Here is a 23,199-nt window from a genome sequence, read left to right as displayed (position 1 = left end):
CCCTGTAGGGGTTTGAAAGTGCTTTTTTGCAGATCAGCTTGTGTTACGTAGCGTATCTAGAAATCACAGTTTCAGCACCCTAGCACCATGGACCAAATGCTTGTGTTCCCTGAGAAAGTTATCTTGTTGGTGTCTGAGTGCATATATATGGCAAAATAATATGCGGTTTTCATTGAACCGTGCGTTCTCTCTCTGTCTGGTGCACACCTGAGGGCATAAGACAGAAGGGTGCGACGACAATTATAAACCCATCAGCGTGCCCTACCGACGACCCAAATTACTCTGAGTGGGAAACAGAGTGTAGGTAAAGTGCGCTCTTTGCATCACTGAAGAGCTGAACCAAAAGCGTACGCATGTGCCAAGGTAATGCTAGCCATCATTCAGTTTCTTCTGTACACCGATAGTCACATCTAATCACCCTTGTAACCTTAATATTGTTGGTGCACAAAATACGCCTAGATGGAAAACGTACTCTAAACCAACACGATATAACGAAACACTGCGCATATAAATGGGTCTGATGTAAAAGTGAAAAAACGGACATCCTGACAACGCAAAAAGTGGGCCTTTCTCTGGGATACCACTTACGACCTCGCTTAGACTAGGGCAGCGGTCGTTCGGCATGATTCTGTGACGGGACTTCATTGCAAACCAGAAGATAATTTTCACTGATAAATCGCACAAAAAATGGTGAGCGCATTTTGAAACTCGGCATTGAGTACTTAACTTCAGAGGGGTTTGAGGATACCACTTACGACCTCGCTTAGACTAGGGCAGCGGTCGTTCGGCATGATTCTGTGACGGGACTTCATTGCAAACCAGAAGATAATTTTCACTGATAAATCGCACAAAAAATGGTGAGCGCATTTTGAAACTCGGCATTGAGTACTTAACTTCAGCTGTGAGGGGTTTGATGCTGAAGAGTGAAATTAGACTGAAAGGAATCCAGGAAACAGTCCCTCGTGTGCTGTGGAATAGTTTCCACCAGCCGCTTAGGTCGTCTCAGGGATAAATTGGAGCATTTTGTTAGTTGTTCGCATTATAACCAACGGCCGGAACTGCTGGGTAGTCAGATATGTCGTTCATGCCTGTTAAATGCTCAAACTAATATGCCATCTTGTGTGCTGTTGTCAAACGTTTATCAATAAAAAAGTCCTTCCTGCATAAAAGCTCAAAAAGCAAAAGTGTGCTTATGAGGCAGACTGCAAGCATCTTGTCAAGTTCGGGCTCCAGACGCAAAGAAAAATGAAGAAAGTCAGGCAAAACAGAGAAAGTAGTCAATACTGTCGAATTGGCCGAAGCTCCTGACAGCATGATTTGAGAGAAAAAATGGGCTTCTCGAACAACCAGATTTAGTAGAAAGGAACTCCAAACGAAAGCAGGGAACGGAGCTTCGACAAGCTTAGTTGGTTATATTGAAGGGCTAAAGTAGGGACTGTCAGTTTTTCGGGGCTCGTGTAGAAATTTCCTGAAGTTTGGCGAAGTTTACCTGAAGTAAGCATCAGTCCTTAGCCTTACTAAGGTAGGGCTGAAGCAGAATGCCGGAAGAAACTATCGCATAAACTACAGAGGTCTCGACAGGAGCAGTTAAATATTTCTGCCATGACCCCATAATACATCCATACCTAAGTATCACCGAGCTTTTAGAACACAGATTTTGAAACAGCCAATGAAAACACGGAATGAAAACTGTTAAAAATAGAAGGGATAAACAATCTAATTGAAGGAAGATAGAACCCAAAGCAACATTGCTAATTAGCTAACCAATCAGAAACGAAATAGAAGCTGCCAAAAAGGAGCCATTCAGCGAGCTAATTGGATACAATAAATCACAATCACAACGCAGCACAAATCATGGGCAATTTGCTAAAATTTCTCTGAAGCAGTTCTTCAGTCAGCTTGTTATATCAAAAGATGTTAACTACTTCTCTGAACCTATACAGACGAAGGAGATATCCGACGGACCGCACACCGATGATGTCTCCACGGTTGATGATGACAAAACATCTGCAAGAAAATTACAAGTTGATCCAGATAATTTCACTTCTGTACTAGCCGGGTTATCACACTCAGTCTTCTTCCGTTCGTCTGTACAACAGACGATGATATTTCATTTTCAAAACTACGGTCAACTAACCACGGAGTTCACAGAGGCCGATAAGCGAACCGGTCTAAAGCAATGGTGCGTGTAGGTATTTGCTAGTGGACGTAAACATCATTGTATAAATTTTCACAGAACAGGGGCTATGACACGAATGAGCCAATAGGATGAAAATGGAAAGAAACGTCACCTCACGTCTCTAGGGACAATACTACTCAATTACCATCCCGGATTACAATCAATATCTCCGGCATTCTAACGAGCATTTGCGTTCATTTGACGTAAAATACTGAAAGCGGTATATTCATAGACACTCGGAATGGTGGTGTTCGAATAGAACATTGGGCTGCGCTTGCCTGACGAACCACAACAAGGGCGAAGTATTCTGAACTATTCTCCTCGGCAACCATGTGGGCACTCCATCAGGATGGTGTACAATTCACCTTGATTCTATGCTCATCTGAGAAAAATTCAAAGAGGAGTACATCGGAATGTTATATGGTCCGACTGGCAGAAAATCTTTTACTATTTTGAATATTTGAAACATATACGAAGTTTGACCACGCGTCTGGGCATCGGAGCTCGCAGTATTTGCACAGACACAAGTTATTTGCAGAAGTGACCATATCAGAGTAGTCCAAACTGATTCGTTCACGAAAGGCACGTCAGAAAACACTAGGACCTGGCAGTTCTGTTACCTTCGTCTTATTAACCTGTGCGTCAAACCAGACCCCAGCTTTCGAAAGAATTGTACGGTATCACGAATCTAGTGTGTCCATTTGATGCCAGTAGGAAGAGAATTCGATTGTTTTCCAGGCCCACTTCCAATTCAATCCGTCACATGAAGTGAAGCTGAACTGCAAGACGATAAGGCTTGATGATTATGTCGTTCGTCAGTGTCCACGTTGAGGTACTTATTCATGAACAAAGTGAAACTAAACTATGATTTGGGAAACATGTGTATATGTGACTCACGGGATCCCTAGACTCTGAACTGACATCCACAAACCCGTTGAAGGTTTGTATTTCTCCACGGAAGACAATATACCACTTCTGTTTTCGCCACCAATAGCATAGATTGCGCCGTAGAAAGCGGTCACTCCAAGTCGTCGCCGTGCACAGGACATGGGAGCGATGCTGCTCCAAGCTTCTCCTGAAATGTCGAAGACCTCAACACTGCGTAAAGCTAAAACAAGAATGTCATGCAGTGTTGTGACACCAAGACTGTTCAGGTAGCATTGTTATATGTGATGTAACGCGCACATAAAAAGCACATGAGAAATGACAGTATGTTTTGTTAGCCTGAAAGTTCAGAATTCATTCAATTTTCAGTCGTTCATTTTGCTTATCTGTAGATGAAGGACCTCACACAAGGGACTGTCGGAAGTCACTGACAGAAATAATACTGAATAATATTCCGCATCAGCGTTCTACATATCCCGCTAGATATCCAAGGGGCGGATTAGCCACAGCGAATAATCGACTGAACTCCTTACATCATTATCGATCTCCGCATGTTTTTTAGATATGAACGAAGAGTCTTCCCGAGTTCTAGCGTCACAGTGACCTCCTGGTTCACTTTAAATGAATGTATCAACGTTTTTCGCCGGAATGGAAAATTTCAGAAGGGTTGAATTCTTTTCGATTCAAACGTATACCGCGATGTTATTCACCTACTATTACCAATGGGAACTGCATGCCCACAACGTATTGTCATCCCTCTAGTTAGTTTGCCTTTGATTTTCTACAGTGTATCCTGGAATAAACAAATGACGAACGAGCGATGACTGAGCAGCAAGAAGTATAGTGTTAAATATATACTACGTATGTTTTCCAAATAGTGTGGATAAAAATTGTAACTCGTAACGACTGGAAAGTCATCAGCCAGCGCCGAGGAATAGGTAGGCGACTGATGTTTCTTCTGGTTTAATTGCATAGAAAACTAGTGTATCTGAAGGACCTAAATTTTATACTTTTGTTCCGATAAAGTTTGATACTGAGTGAATCTGTGAGTGGGTCTCTACAAGCTGCACATGATGTATGTATCTGAAGGACCTAAATTTTATACTTTTCTTCCGATAATGTTTGTTACTGATTGAATCTGTGAGTGTGTCTCTACAAGCTGCACGTGATCCACTCAACCCTGCACTGATGATGTCACCTCGATTGGTGATGAAACGCTTGCAGTCCAACTGCCAAGCTCGGCGAACAGACCAACAACCAAGCAGCACATCTGAAATACCTACATTTCACAAGATTTCCAGCTACACATGTCCCTGTATCCGGGGATGGACGCAGCGTTGTGCGGCAGGGTCGAATGATACACTTTCCTTCAGGCTGCTCCGCAAATCTCCTCAAGATCGCACCTGAATACACAGTCATTTCCAACAAATGCACTACTCTGAGAGTGTACGAGTTTTGCAATTGCGCTAGCCCTTGCATGCCTCGATTCCACCAGAAAGAGTTCTGTGGACATCTCGAATCCCCCAGTGAAAACTTCCAGTTACTAAACGGCGAAATACATTCATTTTCATGTTAACATAGTAGCCAGTCGAAGGGTTTTCAGCAACCCCGTGAGCAGCATCTTTCATGAAAATACACACACCAGCTGCAATATGAGTGGTTTTTGTGCAGCACATTCAGTTGAAAAATGTCGCAAGCGATTCCGTTGAATCTCACGTCAATACTATATTGTTTGACAACCTAGTGTACTTCGCAAGCTGCCTGTCATTTGGCACTTTAGTAGAGCAAAAGATCTATGGAAACTGTGCCCACCTGATGAACCTGAGGAACAGCACAACCGGTGGTGGGTTGCCGAACGGTAGTTATCAGGTCCTGTCTATCTCCTGCAGCGGACCTTGGAAATAAGATGAAAGTAGGGTTTTCAAACAAACCACGGAGATCTTCGTGGTTCGCAGAAAAAAAACAGGCTATTTATGCGTTATAATTTCATGGTTTTGGCGCCACATCATACTTTTGCGTTTTGCCAATGACCGTTAATAAATGTGTGTTCAGGATAATAGGTTTCATCAATTGACATTTTTTTTGATTATTTGTTGATTTTTTCCCACTGATATCAGAAGAGTATTTTCCGGGTCCTCAAGTAGTGATAATACCTGGACTGTTTACTGATTGCAAACCACGGAGGAACCAAAGTTTTCACTCAGAAAGCATCATTTTCGAATCAAACCCTGTGTGACATTTCCAGGCCCTCTTTCACCGAAAAATTCCACTTTTTATTTTGGCCAATGCTGGCCTTCAGTAAGTTTTTTCCTGCTTTGGACTGCGTGCAAACCACTTGAAGGATTCGTCAATCTCTCAACTGCCGCTTCCATCAAACTATCACGGTTTTAGGCTGTTTGTCAGGCTGTTAGACTTCATTTAGTATTTCTTGCTTGGCAAATCTGTGCACTGTAGCACCGTGTTTGTAATTATATGAAATAGAAGGTAATTATTAGCTGTTCTCTGCTCGAGAACTCAAGACAAGAACCATCAGATGACAGTAAAGTATACTGGGTTTTTCCTGGAGAACCTTCATTCTTCATTCGTATTTGCACTAAACGCATATTAGTGGGTATGCTGATATCTCATAGCGTCATACTCGAGTTGAACTTTTTAAAGTACGTTCATGAGGGAAATTACTGATAACGTTGCTGAAAACCCGTTGATAGCCCGAACTCGGTTCTACCCTTCCTGAGACTACACAGACATGAGCATTTAAAACCAACTTTATATATAAATGTGAGTATTTTTTTGAAATCTATCAAATTTGATTCACAACCAAATTGGAGTGCAAATGAGTGTATCTTACTACATTTAATCGCATCATTCGTCCAAACTTTTGTGGTTAGGAAATGCACAAGCTCTCACTGAACTATCACCAGAGGTTGCCACACTATACACACACAACTGAAAAAAGGTTAAGACAATCTTGGTGAATCTCCAGATCACCTTCTGTCTATAGCTACCAGATCCTGAAGGGACCCTGTCTAAAAAAAGATAGTCCTTTGTTAACTCTTCAAGCTTCTCTCAGGAGCTCAAAATTTCCAACAAGCAACCGATTTTGGGCAGCTACTTTGGACGCACCTTTTTACGTCGTATCGCAGTTTGACTTCAAGAAGTCGGATAAAAAGCAAAGGATGTTTTCTGAGGTTTTCCGGGGAATAATCTCCCTGCATTACTGTCAGTTACAAATCAAAACAAGTCGAGCCAACTTGCATTTCCTCTAGGTCGAATCGTACAGAAAAATTATTGACTTCGTCTATCTGGCTTTGTTGTTGTTCTGTTCCTAAAACTGTGGAATTTTTGGGATTTACGAATCTGTGCAGTTATTGCATGGTCCCGAAAATTGGTAGTCAAATCACTGAACGGTCAACTTTAGTGGCCTTGTGTTGAGCACTCTGTGAACAGTCTTGAGATTACGAACTGAAAGTTCTCCGTTTCTGTAGCAGTTCCAATGATGAACGGATTAAGTCAAAAGTATTATAGTTTGACCACTTCCGCTCCTGGAAGTGCAATCACAGTCTGGGATGACTGATATTAAGGCGCAGTGAAGTGCTGCAAGCTTGCGTATAGTAAGAAAACAAGCCGTGTTTTTTTAATTTCACAGGAAGCGTGTGAATTTCTTGCAATGTGCGAACGTTTACAATACAACCTCACCAAACTTTACTGCATTGATGCTATTTTAGTGTGACGATGTCTTCAAGTGAAAGCATCGATAGAGAAAGCTGACGGAGTTGCAATAAGCTGACGAGCGCTCTTTGAGGTGACATCGAATTCATCTTGTCATTCCAGATGGTGCATGTGAAGTTATGGTCTGTTAGACGTAGTTTGTTTTACCGCATTCGTGGACGATAAGGGTGCCTCCTTTAGGCCGCATGTAATGGAAGAAGAGTAGTCATATTATCGTGTTATCTTTAGTGATTTGTTCCACTGCTATCAAAAATTAGATACATGTGCTTGCTGGCTATGACTATCCAGTCCGCCTTTGGTCACAGGAACAATTACTGCGTTAGCTGCACAGATCAGGATCCAAACAGTCAACCAAGGTCAGCTCACTAGCTGTGGCATCAAAGTGGCACCTCCTAAAAATCTCGAGAGACGTGTGCATCAGGCCATAGTTCACGCTGTTTTATTGTACGGCTGTGACACTTGGCCTTTTCGAATAGCGGAACCAAGGCATCTTCAGATGTCCAACAATCGTTGTCTCAGAACCATATCTTGTGGGTTGGTGTCGGCGAATCCGTAACAAGGCAGTCAGAAAGCGTGTTTTCGGCTATGTAACGGGTACTTCCATTGAGGAATGTGTCCAGCACCAGATGCTGCGTTGGTTGTGAAATGTGTTACGTATGCCGAAACATCGTTTGTCGAAGAGAGTACTGTTTCCATGCCCAATTCAGAGTGGCGGAATGCAGAGCGGTGGCCAACCCTTGAGCTGGCAGGGGGATATGAAAGTGATAACGGAATGTTCGGGTGCTGTCTGTTCTACTCGTCTTCCTGAACGGAGACCGCGTGAACCCCACTGCACTTGGTTGGAGACGTTGCAAGTTATGGCTGCTGACTGATGTCAATGGCGTTTTTGTTGTTAGTTTCTACACAGATTGCCTGAATGAGTGTCTGCAGTTGTGGGCAGCTCGAAATGATTATAGAAGCCAGCATCAGTCCGTTTTAAGCTCACGTTTATTCTTTTGTTCACAATAAGCCCTTCAAGCAAAACATGATTGTACGGCATCAGTGTTGAACACTGATGTCATGCTGTCGATGATGATATGATGATGATGATGAAACAGACCTAAAATCCACTCCTTTATTAACTGATGAAGACACCGGAATCACCGATGATGACGAACCCTGAAGTCTGAAAAAGGATGACATACTATTGGGCAGAATCCGAATGGGAAACTTGCGCTTTCAAGTGCTTTGAGTTCTTTCAAGTTGGATACAGGTTGTATGGAGATCTACGTAAGATCCCTGGATTTTGGATATTACCTTCGCAGAGCAGAATTTCAGTGGTCGAAGTTGTGAATTCTCACCTGTTTTACCGTTGTACCCACCAACCGCGTAGATTTTATCGTTGAGCACTGCAACGCCAAGATCTTGCCGTGCATACTGCAACTGAGGGCCTTGACTCCAAGAATTCCCTGAGATGTCGTAGATATCTACATCCCGGACAGGGACAACGCCATCGTAACAGCCACCTATGACATAAACCTTCTTACGCAGGACAGCCGCACCGCAAAAGGCATGTTTTCTTGGTATTTCTGGAACATGTGGGCGTAAGGCAGACGGAAACACAAACGCGGTTGAGTTCTGCGATTTACTCAGCCATGAACCAATTGGAAAGTTGAAGCATTCAACTGAAGATAGAGCGGAACCATTCCAGCCACCAACGATCATCAATACCTGAACAAACGAAAAATAGAAAAGGTTGCTGTAGCAGTAGTCTGGCCTGATTGTCGTCACAGACAGCCGTGCATCGATGAGAAAAAATTGATGTTTTACAGCTGAACACTAAAGAACGGACGGCTGTAAACGATGAACTGGGGGGGGGGGCAAAGGTCTGTGAACATGAAAGCACAAAGATCCTAAGAGATTCATCTCGATGGCGGTTCAATTCGTCTGACTGTGAAATGTCGTGACCCACTCCACAGACCCTCCTCCAACAAGGATTTGGAGGGGAATACAGCGCTCCATTTGGTAGATGCCTACAGGATATGCGCAAACATATGTCATATTTGCATCAAAATAGCGCGTCTTATTTGCTGTCCATTTATAGTCCATATGGTTGGGAGCACAATGCAGTCGGCTAGCCACTAACATGAAAGCATTGCTACATAAAGTTTGAGAACGATTAACCTTTTCGGCTAGTGGAGGAAGAGTTTAACAACCATAATTATAACTGCTTTTTACGAGCCTTTATTTCCGGTGAGCATCGCTCCTGACACCATAAGCTCTGCCCAGTGATCATGCCTATTGCTCGCGCCTTGATAAGAAGTGAATTGAGTTCGCCTGTTAGAAAACCGGGCCTGACACCCAAACCGATCGATAAACTCAGTGATCTGGTCACAAAGTATCGGGATAGTGCAAGGGGCAGTGACATACATCTGATTACCTGTTGACGTGGCTAATCCAGTGAACTCTTCCTGTGTGTAAAAAGGATAGTCAGTATGACAATTTGGTTTTCATGGAAGACTCAACTAGATCCCAGCTAAATGTGGCACAATTCGGGTTTAGGTAGGACATAAGGTTGAAGGAAACTCTGGAAATACTCCCATTGGATGAAGTTCAAGTAGTCAGAAACCGATTGTGTGTTGTTGAAAAGTTTTCAGCAACCTTATGAGTAGCTTCATTCAAGAAACTACACCACAAACTTGCATCTTTCCAGTTCGCTAATGTCTCACTGCCTACATTTTGGCGAAGAATTACAGATGGAACGTAAGGAATTAGAGTTTGCACTGTGCAAAATAATATTGAAGATTAAAAAAGCTTGGTTTGGCCAAAGTCCTCTCATCGAAACTGCGGAGCACTTGCAGAAGTTTACATCCAAACGCGCCATCCGAGGTCGTTGGTAGCTTGTCTCAAATTGTCCGCAATTTTCGGTTTCCTCGTGGTATGGGTTAGATTATCATATTTGAGTTGCACAGGCAAATCTGTCTTCTCCTGCCACCTTTCCATCCTTCGCTTAAGCGATCGTTTGCACCAAATCATAGCTCATCGAAAGAAGACCAGTTGACTACTTTAGCTCTCTTGGAGGCAAATTTCTGTTTCTGTCCTTCAGTGCTTGTGGGTCTTTTCAACTGATCAAAACTTCTATAAATAACACCAATGTAGTCGTGTGCAACTGTCCTAAAGCGTTCGAGTCAGCCTGACTCAAGGACAGTCGAAAGATTCCACAGAATGGAAAAAATTCTGTTGTCGCCGGTAGACGAACTGTTTCGTCTTATTACAGGGCTGTTTGGTATCCGATTATGCTTGATGTGTAATCGAACAGTGCCCAGGACCCTCCCACCGCGGGCTTGCTAACACTGAAAGCGGCTTGTATGTGGCCGCCTGCGGATGGATGCAAATCCCCTTTAGCCCGTGGAAGTCAGAAAAGGTTAAATTGAGACCGAACGGCGGAAACTTGCTCTAAGCTGCACACAAGTACACTGGATAGGCAAAAACACAAGCCATTGTGGGAGAAGAGCACCCATAAAAATCAGGGAAAAGAAGCCGTAGGGATTACCGTCACAGGTCATGATGTTAATTCGTATCATACGGGACTTCTGCATGAACAAAGTCCATCTAAGACCCACTTAGAAAATGTTGTTTGTGAAGCCGAAACTTATCGTGTAACGAAGCTCCGATGATTTGCGACAATATATTACAGGTAAAGCCAGCAGGTGACCGGTTGTACCTTGTCCGTGTACAGACATCTCACTGTGTGAGCGCACTTGTGGTCAGTTAGAGTTATCACCACGAGTGCGCCCACAAACAAGCACTAAAGCGGATGGTAAGAAAGAATCGTCCGACGAATCCGTTTCATAGTAAATGAAATGAAAAAACTAAAAGTGCGACACTAAAGGCCGTCGCGTTAATGGACTTATCTACACCACAACCGTATGGCAATGCATGGTGCTCCGTTTTTCCATGTTTAGAATAAATCAGAAGAACACGTAAGTAATGACACTGTTGTATTGCGTACACGCGGCCAGCTGGTCCGCTTACGTGGCGGGTCAGCAAACAACCGAGTCACATATCTAGTCAACCCACAACGCGCACGCGAGTGAATCGATCGGACACACATCCAATCAGCACTCAAGTTACACGCCAGATCGATGGTGGAACGACGAACGGGCACGCACACGCGCACTCTCTCTGACACACCGAAGCAGCTGCTACACAGAGCATGAAAATTCGCTTTGATAAGATCGAGCTCACTCGTCACATCCGCATATTTGGTGAGGGAAGTAAAAGCACAGTACTGAACATGCATCGAAATGTCGAACAGTAAGCTTTTGTGAATACCAAACACTGGTGAGTCTCTAAAGTTACGGGACAGGTATCTTGGTCAACTTTCAGAAACTGCATGCACAGATGAAACGATCCCGAGTTAAGATGAACGTTGCAAACATACGGAACTGGATGCCAGACCAAGCCATCAACATAAGTCCATATGTTGATGTCCATATCAAACATGTCCATATGCCGATTATTGATTTTTCCAAATGAGACTGTATTTTGCGGTAGTAATTGCTAGCGTGACGACGGTCGTTTACCTGTTTTCTCTCATGCATTTTATTCCGTAGGAAATGTAATATATTTGCATTGGTGCATCTGTCCTCCAAACCGAACAGCGGCTTCACGCTAAAAACATCAATAAGAAAGACTGTTCTCTAGAAAATGAAGAGCCACAGGTCCTCAGTCACATGCACCCAGTTTGTAGAAGAAAATGTAGGCGAAATTGATGCGATTGAATGTGCACGTCACACATTGTGAGCTGGCCATCAGATCAATTCGCCTTTGTCCTCCGAGAAACCTGCCAATTTGCGGTTTCCAAAAGATGCCACAACAGGGGTCGGCATTTATATGTTTTGTTAATTCGTTTTGTGCAATTAAAAAAGATGATCAATTGGAGGTCTCATTCGGACAAGTGTCTTGAGTTAGTGGAGCTCCTACAGCGAAATAAAACAGAAATGAGGTCATTCTCAAGAGTACTGTCAATCCGTCGCTGAAGGCTTCCCCCAACATCATAAACAGGAAGTGAAATTTATTGCTGTAATCTATAGAAAAAATTTACCGCGTTACTAGGGATACTGCTATGAGGAATGGTTAAATAATTGCATCCGAACAGTCAATAAGTTTGAAGTTACACACTGATCAGTATATGGTAATTCTGCTCTCACAGGAAAATCTCTTAACTTGTTTCTGGTTGTCAATAGGAATCTGAATCAGGAACAACCCACCTTTCTGGTCAAGGTCACTATCCAGTTTCCCTGATGAGGTCATCACATTACACGGCATGTAACTGTGTCACTCTGCTGATGAAGTTTTACACACCTCGGAAACCATCACTCATTTCCGTCCGTCGGTTCGTGGTTTATAATTGAGAACCAAAACATTTGCCAACGAACCGGAGGACACTCTTGAGGGAACATTTTCTCTTCAGTGGAAATCAACCTCAGTGAAACGACTTAAAGAAAATATCCCACGTAAAACTAACCTCTGGTGCCATGTTGCGAGGTTGGAACTGATCGGGAGTCATCGGGTTGTCCGCCAATGGAGAGAGGTGATAGGTAAGAGTTTGCGACAAACGCGTCTGACACCACGGATTAGCAAGCAAAAATTCACTGGGAATGTTGAGCTGAATCACATAGTCGCGCGAGAGCAAACCGAACCGCACATGCTCAAACAGACGCTCGGCGTGTGCTTGTCGACCGCTTACGTCGTGTTCCACCCAAAGGCGTATTGCGCTAAACACGCGATCCTCAGATACGGTGAGATGATCACTTGAGACTAATTGTTCCACACTGTCCACATCCAGTTCTACGAATTCACCAGATCCATTTGTCAACTCGCTAGATTGTTGAACAAAACCGGGAGGACCGAAATCACCAACGAATGAACCAACTTGGGAATTCGAGTTTTCTAAACGCTGCCGATTTAAACTGAGCACAGAATGAGAAATTTTTTGGCGGCTAGCCAAATAGGGAAAACAACAACTCAGTCGACTGAGGGTTTTGTTAATTTTCAACTGACTTCGTCCTGTAAATGGAATCAATCCATGCTGGAGAGCCAAGAAGCGCTGTACAGCTGTTTCGTGCGTATGGGCGACCATCAGTACCTCAAAAAACCCCAGCTCGTGAACTTCCGGCCAGTGGTTGAACATTTAACCTTTGGGCAACGAGCGGCTGATCGCCAGTGTGATTAACTCTTACTTAAACGTGATATAGCGCCACTCAGCATTCAATCACGGAACCCACATTATGTGGTCACGACTCCTCAGATGGAAGTTTCACTCATCTGGTGAAATTATCTTCCTCTGAGCTACTTATACATTGTTAGTAGTCTGAGTAGATTTGGAAATGTTCAGTGGGGAATCCGTCCTGGATGTGAAGCCAATCTTTAGCTAGTCTGGATCATTCGGAAACTGACTCAAAGTGGAACCTCCAAAGCTGCTAACTTACTTGTTATTGTCACATGTGTGTGTTATGTGAGTGGCGTGTGAGCCATGTTGCCCACGTGATTGTCACACAAAATAGGCAAGGGGTCCGATAGTTCTACTGACAAGAATGGCACGTGACTCCCAGTTTAACGAGAACAGCTGTCACGAGTAAAACGTGAATGACTAACGAAAGGACAAACTCTGGTAAATTCCTCTGTTACATTATCCGCAAAACGACTGAAAATGATAGAATGTCACTGCAGAAATCATCAGGTGGTAAATAACATCTGATCTACTAATCTGTATCTGACTCTCCTCAACACCAGAGCAACAGGAGGATGAAGGAACTGCCTTGGTTCGAGGCTACCCAAAACAGAAGAGAATAATACGAGTAGAAGAGCGTGACTCGTGAAAATTCACTTGTAAGAGAAATTTCACTCAGCACGCAAAACTTTCAGGAACCACAACTGGGAATCTACAGATTTGCTAAACTGAAGGCTCGTCAGAGAATGGCTGTCTTCTGGAGTATGAAAAAAATCAATAATTTATTTCACTGAGACTGCAACAGAATACGCCAAAAACACCATAATACTTTGTCCTCATAGGATCAATACATAAGATTGCAGAGTCTACGTTGAAACAAGGTTTAGCTATTCCGGGACAACTAGATTTTCGGAATATTTCCATGATGTCACTAAAAAGATAGCTGACGAGGAAAATTTTTTCTGGATCTCATGTACTCGTAAAATATTCGAAGTCCCAGATACCTCTCTGATAGGATTTCGTTTTACTTTGTACCCTTGAAATACGATTTTTCAGTAACTAAACTTTTTACCGAAGTCCTGAAGGAGTTTCTATGGGTCCACTACTGAGGATTTTTTTCGTGGCCATACCTGAATGTGATAAACTGGAGGATAACATTGAATAGATACATTTTCGTCATCGAAATCTAAATGATTTCACATAGTTGAGTCCTAAATGACGAAGTAAGCAATATGTTAAATGGGTCTGATCAGGATTATGCGTTTATAAATTTCATACTCGAATAAGTTGCACAGGGTATGTTTCATTCCTAGGACAACAACGGGGGAATTCATCACAAAGTTCGGTATGCAGGCAATCCCTTTGAACTGGTCGTTACACGAATCTCGACAGCTGCGTACTTTTGAGACAGCAACAAAGGTCGGTGCATGGTCTGACGAGTCGGGTAGGACAATTGTGGTCTATCGAAACCCTGGTGACTGAAATGACTTACATCGCTCAACCGTTGGGACGCAACGGGTATCCAGAACACTTCATCAATGAAACATTCCTCCGATCATTATGAAGATGGAAAACAAACCTTTTTTAAGATGGAATTGTCAGAATATTTGACCGGCTGTGGAGTGTACAAATTCTTGAAGCGTGTACTTTTACCAGTGACTCTGAGCTCTCAGTTCACTGCCAGCAGAATGCAACACTCGACATGAGGACACTTTCTCTTGCTACTGTGGAGCAGAATATATGTTGGATGAACGAATAAGTAACTGTCGAAGAGAGTACGGAAGCAATTTCCTTCCTTGATTACCAGCTGATTCATCAGATCAGTCAAGAGTGTAGTCGTCTCAAAACTGTATGACGTAGTCGAGTAGCATCGCGCCACCTGTCCCTCTCCGTACAGCTGCCGAAAGCTAACCGGAGACGTTGCTTGGTTGCGGTTGTGTTACGCCTAGGCAATCCTGTCCTGAGCACCAGGAGCACTCTGTGCATGCATTTAACTTGCCTTGCCCCTGTGAAACACCACCAGACACAACCATTAGTCGCGCAGAATGTGAGGCGTCTAGCCAGTCGATAGCTTAGCTTAGCAGTTTAACGGTGTATACTACTGATGGAGCAGGCAAGTAGTTCAGTGTGTGGTGTCCAAGCTCCTCCACCAAATCTGACGGAAGTGAAAGTTCCTACGGAAATGATGCAACCGCTTTGAAGTGTCTGTCCATTGTTGTTTATTATTAAACAAGCGTCCGGGAAAATTTAACAGGACGCTTGAGAATGTTCGCAGTGCACTTGAGGTGTTTATTTTTGTGTCTAATAGCTTGTAACCACTTGGCCCCTGTTTACTAATAAACAGCGTTGCAGCGAAGGGCATTCAACCTTTCCTTTGATTCAATGATCAGGATACGGATGAAGCTCCAGCGGCCACAACTTTTTGAGGATGTTCGGACTTTCCTGGAGGATTCTGGACTAAAAGCTTGTGACCACTTAGTTCGTGCTTACTGAAAAAGACTTCGCAGCGAAGCGCTATGCTCCTTTCACAGTCAGCCAGTTGGCTAGCGTGTTGGTGAACGGTAGCTCGCCCTGGCAATTTAGTTTTAGTTGTGCTAGCACTGGACAAGCATTGACTCGAGGACCAGATCCCGAGAACGCTATGCTCGTCAACTTCTTTTAATCACTGGGCTGTTTTTGAAAGCATTTTGTCCAGTTCGTGACAATAGTCAGAGTGAAAGATCGTCTCGCAATAAGCGGTTGCAAGAGAGATCAATAAATGTACTTGAGCTATACACATGAAACATTATCGTTCGTTGGGATCGTCCAAGTGTTTACCTATCACAGAGCATTTTACAAGTAGGCTATGAAACGATGTCTGCTCTGACAGCGATTACAGAAGGAGGGAATCTATTAGACATGGTCTGGTAAAGTCTCCGTTAGTCTGCTAGCACACAGACGAGAAAAAATGACTCACAAGAAATGTTCTTCTGCAAATCGGAAACTGGCTTCCGACAATTCGGTGCAGCTGTGCAGACTGGCGAAGCGAAAGATGCCGAGACAGTTTTCTGGATGCAACTGGGACTGAAGGAACCGGCAGCAGGCGTCGCGTACGTATGGAACAAGTAGTAGGTTTGATGCAGCAAGCAAACCTTCTACATGTTCTTCGGTTATGACGATTTCTATGTAGAGAAAATAAGAGTCATTGGTTGCTATACAGAAGAAAAAATGCTTCAGATGGTTTTCCGGAAGCAAAAGATAGAAATATTGGAACAACTGAATATCCACTAGAGTTCTCGAAAACAGAATGGACAAAGGCGCAGCCGTACAACATGGATGGAAGTGGAATAGGACGGTTCTTAGGACAAGCCACAGAATGCATTTTTTCAACAAATCTCCAGGCTTCTTGGTCAGGGGTAGCCAACCACACGCATGTAGTCACCCATTTGAATCATCTCCAAAAAGCAGTAATTCTAGATGGTCGTTGGTTTGTTTGCTGAGTCGGGCAGTTAGCTTCAGGTATGTAATAAAATTCTTTTCGAGAAATACACTCATTTGCAAATCAATTTGGTTTTCACGAGACTCAACTAAATCACTCGTTTATGCTATTCTACAAGTGGAATATAAGGTTGACGGAAACTCGGGGACTGTGCCTACCTGATGAGCCCCAGGAAGAACGAAGCTGTTGAAGGATCTTCAGCAACCTTGCGAGTAGTTTCCTTAATGAGAATAAACTCCTCTGAGAAACCTACAAATGTAATCCCTGCTCTTAGCTGCGTGTGTGATATGTGGAACGTACGGATAATTTCTTACGCACAACTATCTGATTGCTTTCGTCTCTTTCGAGGAAAATTACAACGCACATGTTCACAGACATAGTTAGCAGGTTATACTAAGAGCAAAACCTGAATCGAGTGCTTGTCTTTGTGAGGACTAAATATTTTCAGTTGAGCTTTCATCATGTAATTGATGCTAATCTGCGTTGCAAAGTCGAGGAGCACTGCACGGCTGTTTCGTCCGTATTTGGTCTGAACAGTAGTGCGCACCTCATTAAACTCCAGAAGTCAGTTTCGAATTCGAGACCTCCCGGCTAGTACCCTGAAAACTTAACCGTTCGGCCACGAGCAGCTGAACAGCAGTGTGATTAGTCCTCACTTGGACAGGATATAGCGCCACTCATCCTTCAGTCACGGAATCCACGTCACATGGTCACTTATTGACCGGCTCCTTGAGTGACGACCACTCAGATGAAAGTTTCTTTCATCCTGTGAAATTGGTTTCCTTCTTAGTCAATTACAGACTGATGGTTGTGTGGGGAGATTTGGTAATTTTCAGAAGCGATTTTGTCCCCTCAATCATGACAATCCATGCTGAAAGGTCAAACGAGTCAGCTGAGCAAAAATTAATACACTAAAAATGAAAATATTAGGGGCATCCGAAAAAAAGTGCCGTTCGCCGGAACTGTTAGAAGAGCAGGAAGTTAGTTGAATCAAATTCTGATAAAAGTCTTTAACTGCTGATATCGGTAGCTGATCTAAAACCCTTGCATACGCATTTGGGTAATTGGACGAAATTCGGTTGCTGCTTGGTTCCGAGGATGTTAACAGGGTGCAGTCACGTGATTCAGGGGAGTATCATTCTTTAGTATAATTTAGAAGAGTTAGGTATATGTCAACCAAGCGGATAAGAAAGGGCGGTCATCTGAGGTGGATTTCAACCGATACCTATACGAAACAATGTTACCAGTATTCAGTAACCTTCTGTGTGGTCGCTTGCTTGGTGAAATAATGAGCACTCCATCTTCAGCTGGATTTTGTACAATGGTAAAACAAACCCGACGGGTTGGTGACTGTCTGCGTATGAGAACCGGCCGACTGAACAGTAAGTGGCGTGAGAGGACAACAGATGAACCAGTCGGAAATTACTTTTCAGGTCATGTCTTATGAATTGTCCAGATGGTCGAGGACATTGGCCGGTCGAACGAGACTCACCAGTCGTTAGCATGAAAGATCCAGTGGGCCACTTGACATCGAGGCGACGGTACCGATTTCAGCGTCCAATGCTGAAGTGTCTTCAGACAGGCTTATCTCCTCAGTAAGGTAACCAGACTACAAATAGGGGATATGACCGATTTACTGCTGACAAATCTGACATGCGTGAACATCTAATCAGATGCGCTGACCGACTAAAAAAGCAGAGTGCTGTTCCAGAAAAGGAAGTGTGAATGCCAGAATGCCCAACTTTTCACCCTAGCCCATAAAAATTGCCCAAAATAGCCAGGCTGTTTGGGTTTTACAAAATTTCTGCTCACGCAATGACCAGATTTCTCATTCTGTCACAGGTTTGGCATCTAGTCCAGTTCAACGACCTATTATTCGAGGGAAGGGATGTCAAACAGTGGATGTAAAAGTCGTTTGAGGCCACGAGGATTTTATATTCATCATTGTAGGCGTGATGTGAGTGCACCGTCTGCTAAAGTGCCCATGTCTAACTTTCTCTCATATGAGAATAGTTGCCAACCTTTTGGCTTCGTTTTACCATGGTAACGGATATTTTAATATAAAATCTAGCTGCAGGTGGAGTGCCCACTATTTCACCAAGCGAGCAATCAAACAGAAGTTTACCGGATATTGATGACATTGTTTCGTATAGGATGTAATCCACCTCAGATGACCGTCTTTTCTTATCCGCTTGGTTACCATATACCTAACTCTTCCAAATTTTGCGAAAAGAATCACTTGAGTGTGCCCTGTTAACATCTTCGGAACCAGGGAGCAACCAAAATTTCGTCCAATTGCCCAAATGCGTTTGTTAGGATTTTAGATGAGCTACCGACATCAGCTATTAAAGACTTTCATCAGAATTCGGTTCCTGTTTTTCCGGCGAATGGCACTTTTTTTCGGATGCACCTACTTTCTTGTTTAATAATTACTCACCACCAGTGTAAAGAAATTCCACTAACTGCACGAGGGCCGCTTCATCCACATCGTTGATGGTCACGCTATCCGAGCACGACTCAGACACCGAATGGGAAAACATGGCTTCGAAATACTTGGAACCAGTGGCCAGGACTACTCGGTGTGCTTTAATTGCAATGTTTCCAGCCCGAAGAATGACATCGCAAAACCGTCCGGATCTGAATGGATCAAGAAAGTAAAAAACAATGTGAACCGTTTAGATTCCACGTGTCTGCCAACTACTGTTCCCCTATCATGTAACGAGTTAACGGTTTTGTTATTGGCGGAATACACTTGTTGGCAAATCAGACTGGCTCTAGCGATGGACGCAAACGAATGCCTATTGCATCAGCGATTCTCCAATTCATGGAAATACAGGTAAAAGGAATTGGACACTTCGCTTCGAATTTATTAAATTAGCAAGCACGGACCAAGTGGTTACAAGCCCTTACACACGGAAATAAACATCTCATATACATGGGGTTTTTGAGAAGTGAACATTTTCAAGCGTCCTCCTGAAATTTCCAGGACATTCATTGGATATTAGACAATATGAGATGAACGCTACAAACCCCACTCCCATCTCACATCAGATATGGGGTGGAGCTAGGCACCAGAGCATAGACTACCACACCGTTACACTGGTAGTTCGGTTGGTTTAATCGGACTTAGATAAGTTATCTGTTGATTTGTTCGTCCAGCTTGGCAATTTGCTTATAAACGTTTGGTCGTCAAACGCTTGGCCTTCTCCATCTCTCCACATCATCCAGATCAGCGTCACAGTCCTCACCCTTATCGTCTGTTTCAGGTCGGAATTTATGGGTCACACTATCGTGTTCCACACTAAAAACTCGGAATAGGGAATTTTATCCTCAAAACAGTATGAAGTTCAAGGAAATTTCGTCAGTAAAATGAATCGATTGACCTTGGAACTGTCTGATTCAAGGCCTTTCCAGGAAGGACGCTTTGATTTGTCTGGACTTTCCCAACTGACTATCACTTGGTGGTTGTAAACTTCAATTTGACCCGAATTTACATTCATGTATGCCATGTGCGCAGACCCATCACACGATCTGCTTCAGTTCTCCCAGGGACAGGTGACTCTGTCTGTTTTTATAAAAATGCGCTGGAGGGAATTCACACTTTCAGGTTCACTGTTCCAGGAACATGATATTGTTGGACGTTTTCATCGTCCTTATGCAGCGTGTCCGGGAGACCAGTGCTGCGAAGCATCTGAGCTCATAACAAGGAAGCTTGCATTGCACACATTCAGAATACCGTCATGTGTGTGTAGAGCTGTCGGCCAGAATCACTAAGGGTTTTACTAACCGTTGAAGCAACCAAATGTGAAATCTTTTCCTGAATTTTGTATGAAAATAAGACCGGCTTGAAGCACTATTACTCGAAAGGAAAAGCTGCATAGGTCGTAGTCCCTTCAAGTGCTTAACAGACACAACACTGAATAGCAGCTCAAAATGACACACTTTCCCTGATGGTTAAATACAGTAAGCACTTCCCGTGTGTGCTTGAGTTGCCATGGCAACATGCTTAGCTTGTATCAAGTTTCCGTTGCATAATCCGGCAACTGCTGCAACTTATGAGAAAGTGTGCTATGTTGGTAACATTTAAGGGAGCCATCAGAACCCGGAACGAGACATTCGCTCTCCAATACTGCGAATAAATCAGAGACCATCCAAGTTCAGGAAATAATGGTCTTAGTGCCCCCACAAACCGGACCAGTCAGCAAGTGGACCTGTAAAGAACCCAATGGAATATAAGATGTATGGACTACAACGCAGAGCAAATCGCCAACAGGCCAATGAAATTACAAGGCGTGTGCCAGTCACTGGAGGGGATATCAGAACCAAACAAAATGTCATGTGATATCCGAATGAATTCTCTATTTCAAATCGCTTGGCTACACATGACATCTTGTATTCATAAGTGCGAAAATCGTACAATGTTTTGAATAAGGGAAGCAAACTGGCCCATCAGTTTTTATAATCCAGGTGTTTGTCCCTAAGTTTCAGTCGCAACTCTCCCATCCATCAAAAGAACAAATTAAGTAAAAAAATACTCCTGGTGAACTTTTTTCAGCATTTTAGTCTTATGTGGTCTGAACCTTCAAGGATTAGTAATTCTGTGTGGTACCGGCAAATTAGGGCTTATACGGTTCACGTGCGAAAAAGTACTACACTATGTACAAAAGTCGGGTCAAAATACAACCGCCAATGAGGTGCACAGCGTGCAGAAATCAATATCAGAACTTCACCGGACATGGTAGAAAAAACGGTACGAAAGTACGCTTCACTTACTGACGCCACTGGTTCAATCCAATGAGCATTTTGGTAGGATGATCATTGCATTTCTGTAGAAGTGACCCGCCGGCCGGACAGTTATGGAGATGGTGCAACTGCGGATCCTAGAGTTGGTAAATTTGAAAAATAGCAAATAATCACAAAGAAAATAAATCAGCTATGCTGCGGTATTCTGTAGAAGGAACTGCTTCTTGAAGGTGAGCTGTGCCGGCTTCGTTCAGTTCGCTAGTTCATGCTGGAAGGACCCAGTTCATGCCCTGATTGAACCGTTTACTTCAAGTATTTCTGGCGCATTGCAAAAGCGAATGCCACAATCACTTCTTCGGAGCTAATCACCATTTGCATGCCAGATTCAAAATCCACGGTTTTCACATTTCGACGTAATATGCTTACCAGGAAAACTTCGTAACACATTTATTGTCGGTCACTTTTTTTGTGCTTTACTGCTACCTGCGGTCTTCGCCCATTAGTTGTCCGTATTCTGTAATCCGTTGTGTGTGAAAGATATGTGCAGACCACCCGCGATCCGTTACATTTGAATGAAGTTAACCAAGTCGGTAGATCCTTGATGATGGTCAACGACGTTTTATAATTTATCATTATCTTTAATGCAGTTTGATGTCTTTTGCTTGGATAATCTGATAAACTTTCCAAATGATGGCATTGCAAGGAGGTCTGGGGATTCTAAATTGAAGTTCCGTGCTGTAAATGAAACGAATCTTTGCTGGAGAGGCAAGGTGCACTGTATAGCTGTTCCATCCTTGGTGAGAGTCATCGAAACGTCAGGTAGCAGGTTGAACACTTAACCCTTCAGATACAAGTAACTGATGACCACTGTGATTAAATTTCACTCAGACAGGATTTGGTGCAACTTATTCGTCAGTCATGGAAATTACAAAATGTATCGATTGACTGGCTCATCAAGCGGCTGTACAATGTTTCTCAGCATAAGTTTGCTCCACTCACAAAGCGGAACCTCAGCTGAAAACAGTGCAATTGTCAGCAAAGCAGAGGTAACCGAAACTCAAGTTCATAGACACATACAAGTCACGTGGTATCGGATTCTCCCAGATATTCTCCAAAGCTCTGCCAGGATAAAACAACAACAAATGACTGCACATTGTTTCTGTAGACGAATTTTGCGGAGTAATGACGTGGCATATCACCGATACGGGACAACTGATTGAGTATCCTCGCTACTAGCTTCCGTCAGAGCCTGGGATATCCCAAAAATAAACGAAAAAAGAGTGCATCTAAATACACATGCAGGAAATTGAAGTGATGGGAACTCGGGAACTATGCCTTCTAGGTAGGACGGAACTGGTGGTGAACTGCTGAAGACTTTTAATATGCGGTCACAGTAGTGTTTCGTCAATAACTCTAGATTTGACATATTTACCCCCAGCATGTTTACAGTAGCTTCGTAAGATTTAGGCTCATTCCGCTGGATCAACCAAGGGGGGACAAACTTGGTTTGGTCACCTCCCTGAATTGTTCCAATTACTGTCGCACCCCAGTGGTCGACCTCGTGAACTTGTGGAGAGATAGAATCAGACTTTTGAGAAAGTGGTGCACCGTGAAAGAACTTTGTGAAGCCGGGACACCTATTGGAAGTTTCTATTGAAACCAAGTCCGGTGATGAAAGGGGGGGGGCAGAATTGAAATGACTGACTAGTCAATCTGTCAATTGGCAATCTTGGTTGGGAACATAAAGCCAATTTCGACGGTGAATTGCAGCATCTAGAGTTGATAGTGCCATCGGAAGCATCGTTCCTCTTCCAGCTTCCGTAGATAGCAATCGACGGCACTGGTCTATTTCATACTCACCCGCTAATAATATCGCGCCAAGAAGTCCAGTATATTAGGCTAGGAACATGACTCCAGTGGGATGATATTCCGACATTTGGTATGTGGATTATCTCACAGACGCTTAGCCAA

General features: G+C 43.4%; 3 protein-coding genes across 3 annotated transcripts in view; 1 reads left to right on the top strand and 2 right to left on the bottom strand.

Annotated features, from left to right (window-relative positions):
- T265_06518 (hypothetical protein) overlaps positions 1–15,500 on the top strand; it is a gene marked incomplete at both ends in the record, with an annotated part of 32,668 nt that extends 17,168 nt beyond the window's left edge. Inside the window, 2 exons of the mRNA XM_009171801.1 lie at positions 1,944–2,182; positions 15,398–15,500. Of these exons, the coding sequence (XP_009170065.1) occupies positions 1,944–2,182; positions 15,398–15,500 (342 nt within the window). The remainder of the gene's footprint in view (positions 1–1,943; positions 2,183–15,397) is intronic.
- Positions 3,079–7,318, bottom strand: T265_14054 (hypothetical protein; the record flags this gene model as incomplete). Its single annotated transcript, XM_009171825.1, has 3 exons — positions 3,079–3,325; positions 4,263–4,334; positions 7,299–7,318. Coding segments are annotated over 3 exons (339 nt in total), but the record flags the coding sequence as incomplete, so codon positions are not given.
- Positions 7,359–19,122, bottom strand: T265_14053 (hypothetical protein; the record flags this gene model as incomplete). The annotated part of the gene is made up of 6 exons (XM_009171824.1): positions 7,359–7,535; positions 7,699–7,804; positions 8,134–8,503; positions 12,303–12,657; positions 15,964–16,273; positions 18,923–19,122. Coding segments are annotated over 6 exons (1,515 nt in total), but the record flags the coding sequence as incomplete, so codon positions are not given.
- Positions 19,123–23,199: the final 4,077 nt, after the last annotated feature.

Source organism: Opisthorchis viverrini (genome assembly GCF_000715545.1).
Source record: "Opisthorchis viverrini unplaced genomic scaffold opera_v5_135, whole genome shotgun sequence".
NCBI lineage: Eukaryota > Metazoa > Platyhelminthes > Trematoda > Opisthorchiida > Opisthorchiidae > Opisthorchis > Opisthorchis viverrini.
Note: the sequence above shows the minus strand (reverse complement) of the source record. Positions and strands in the feature narration are given on the sequence as shown.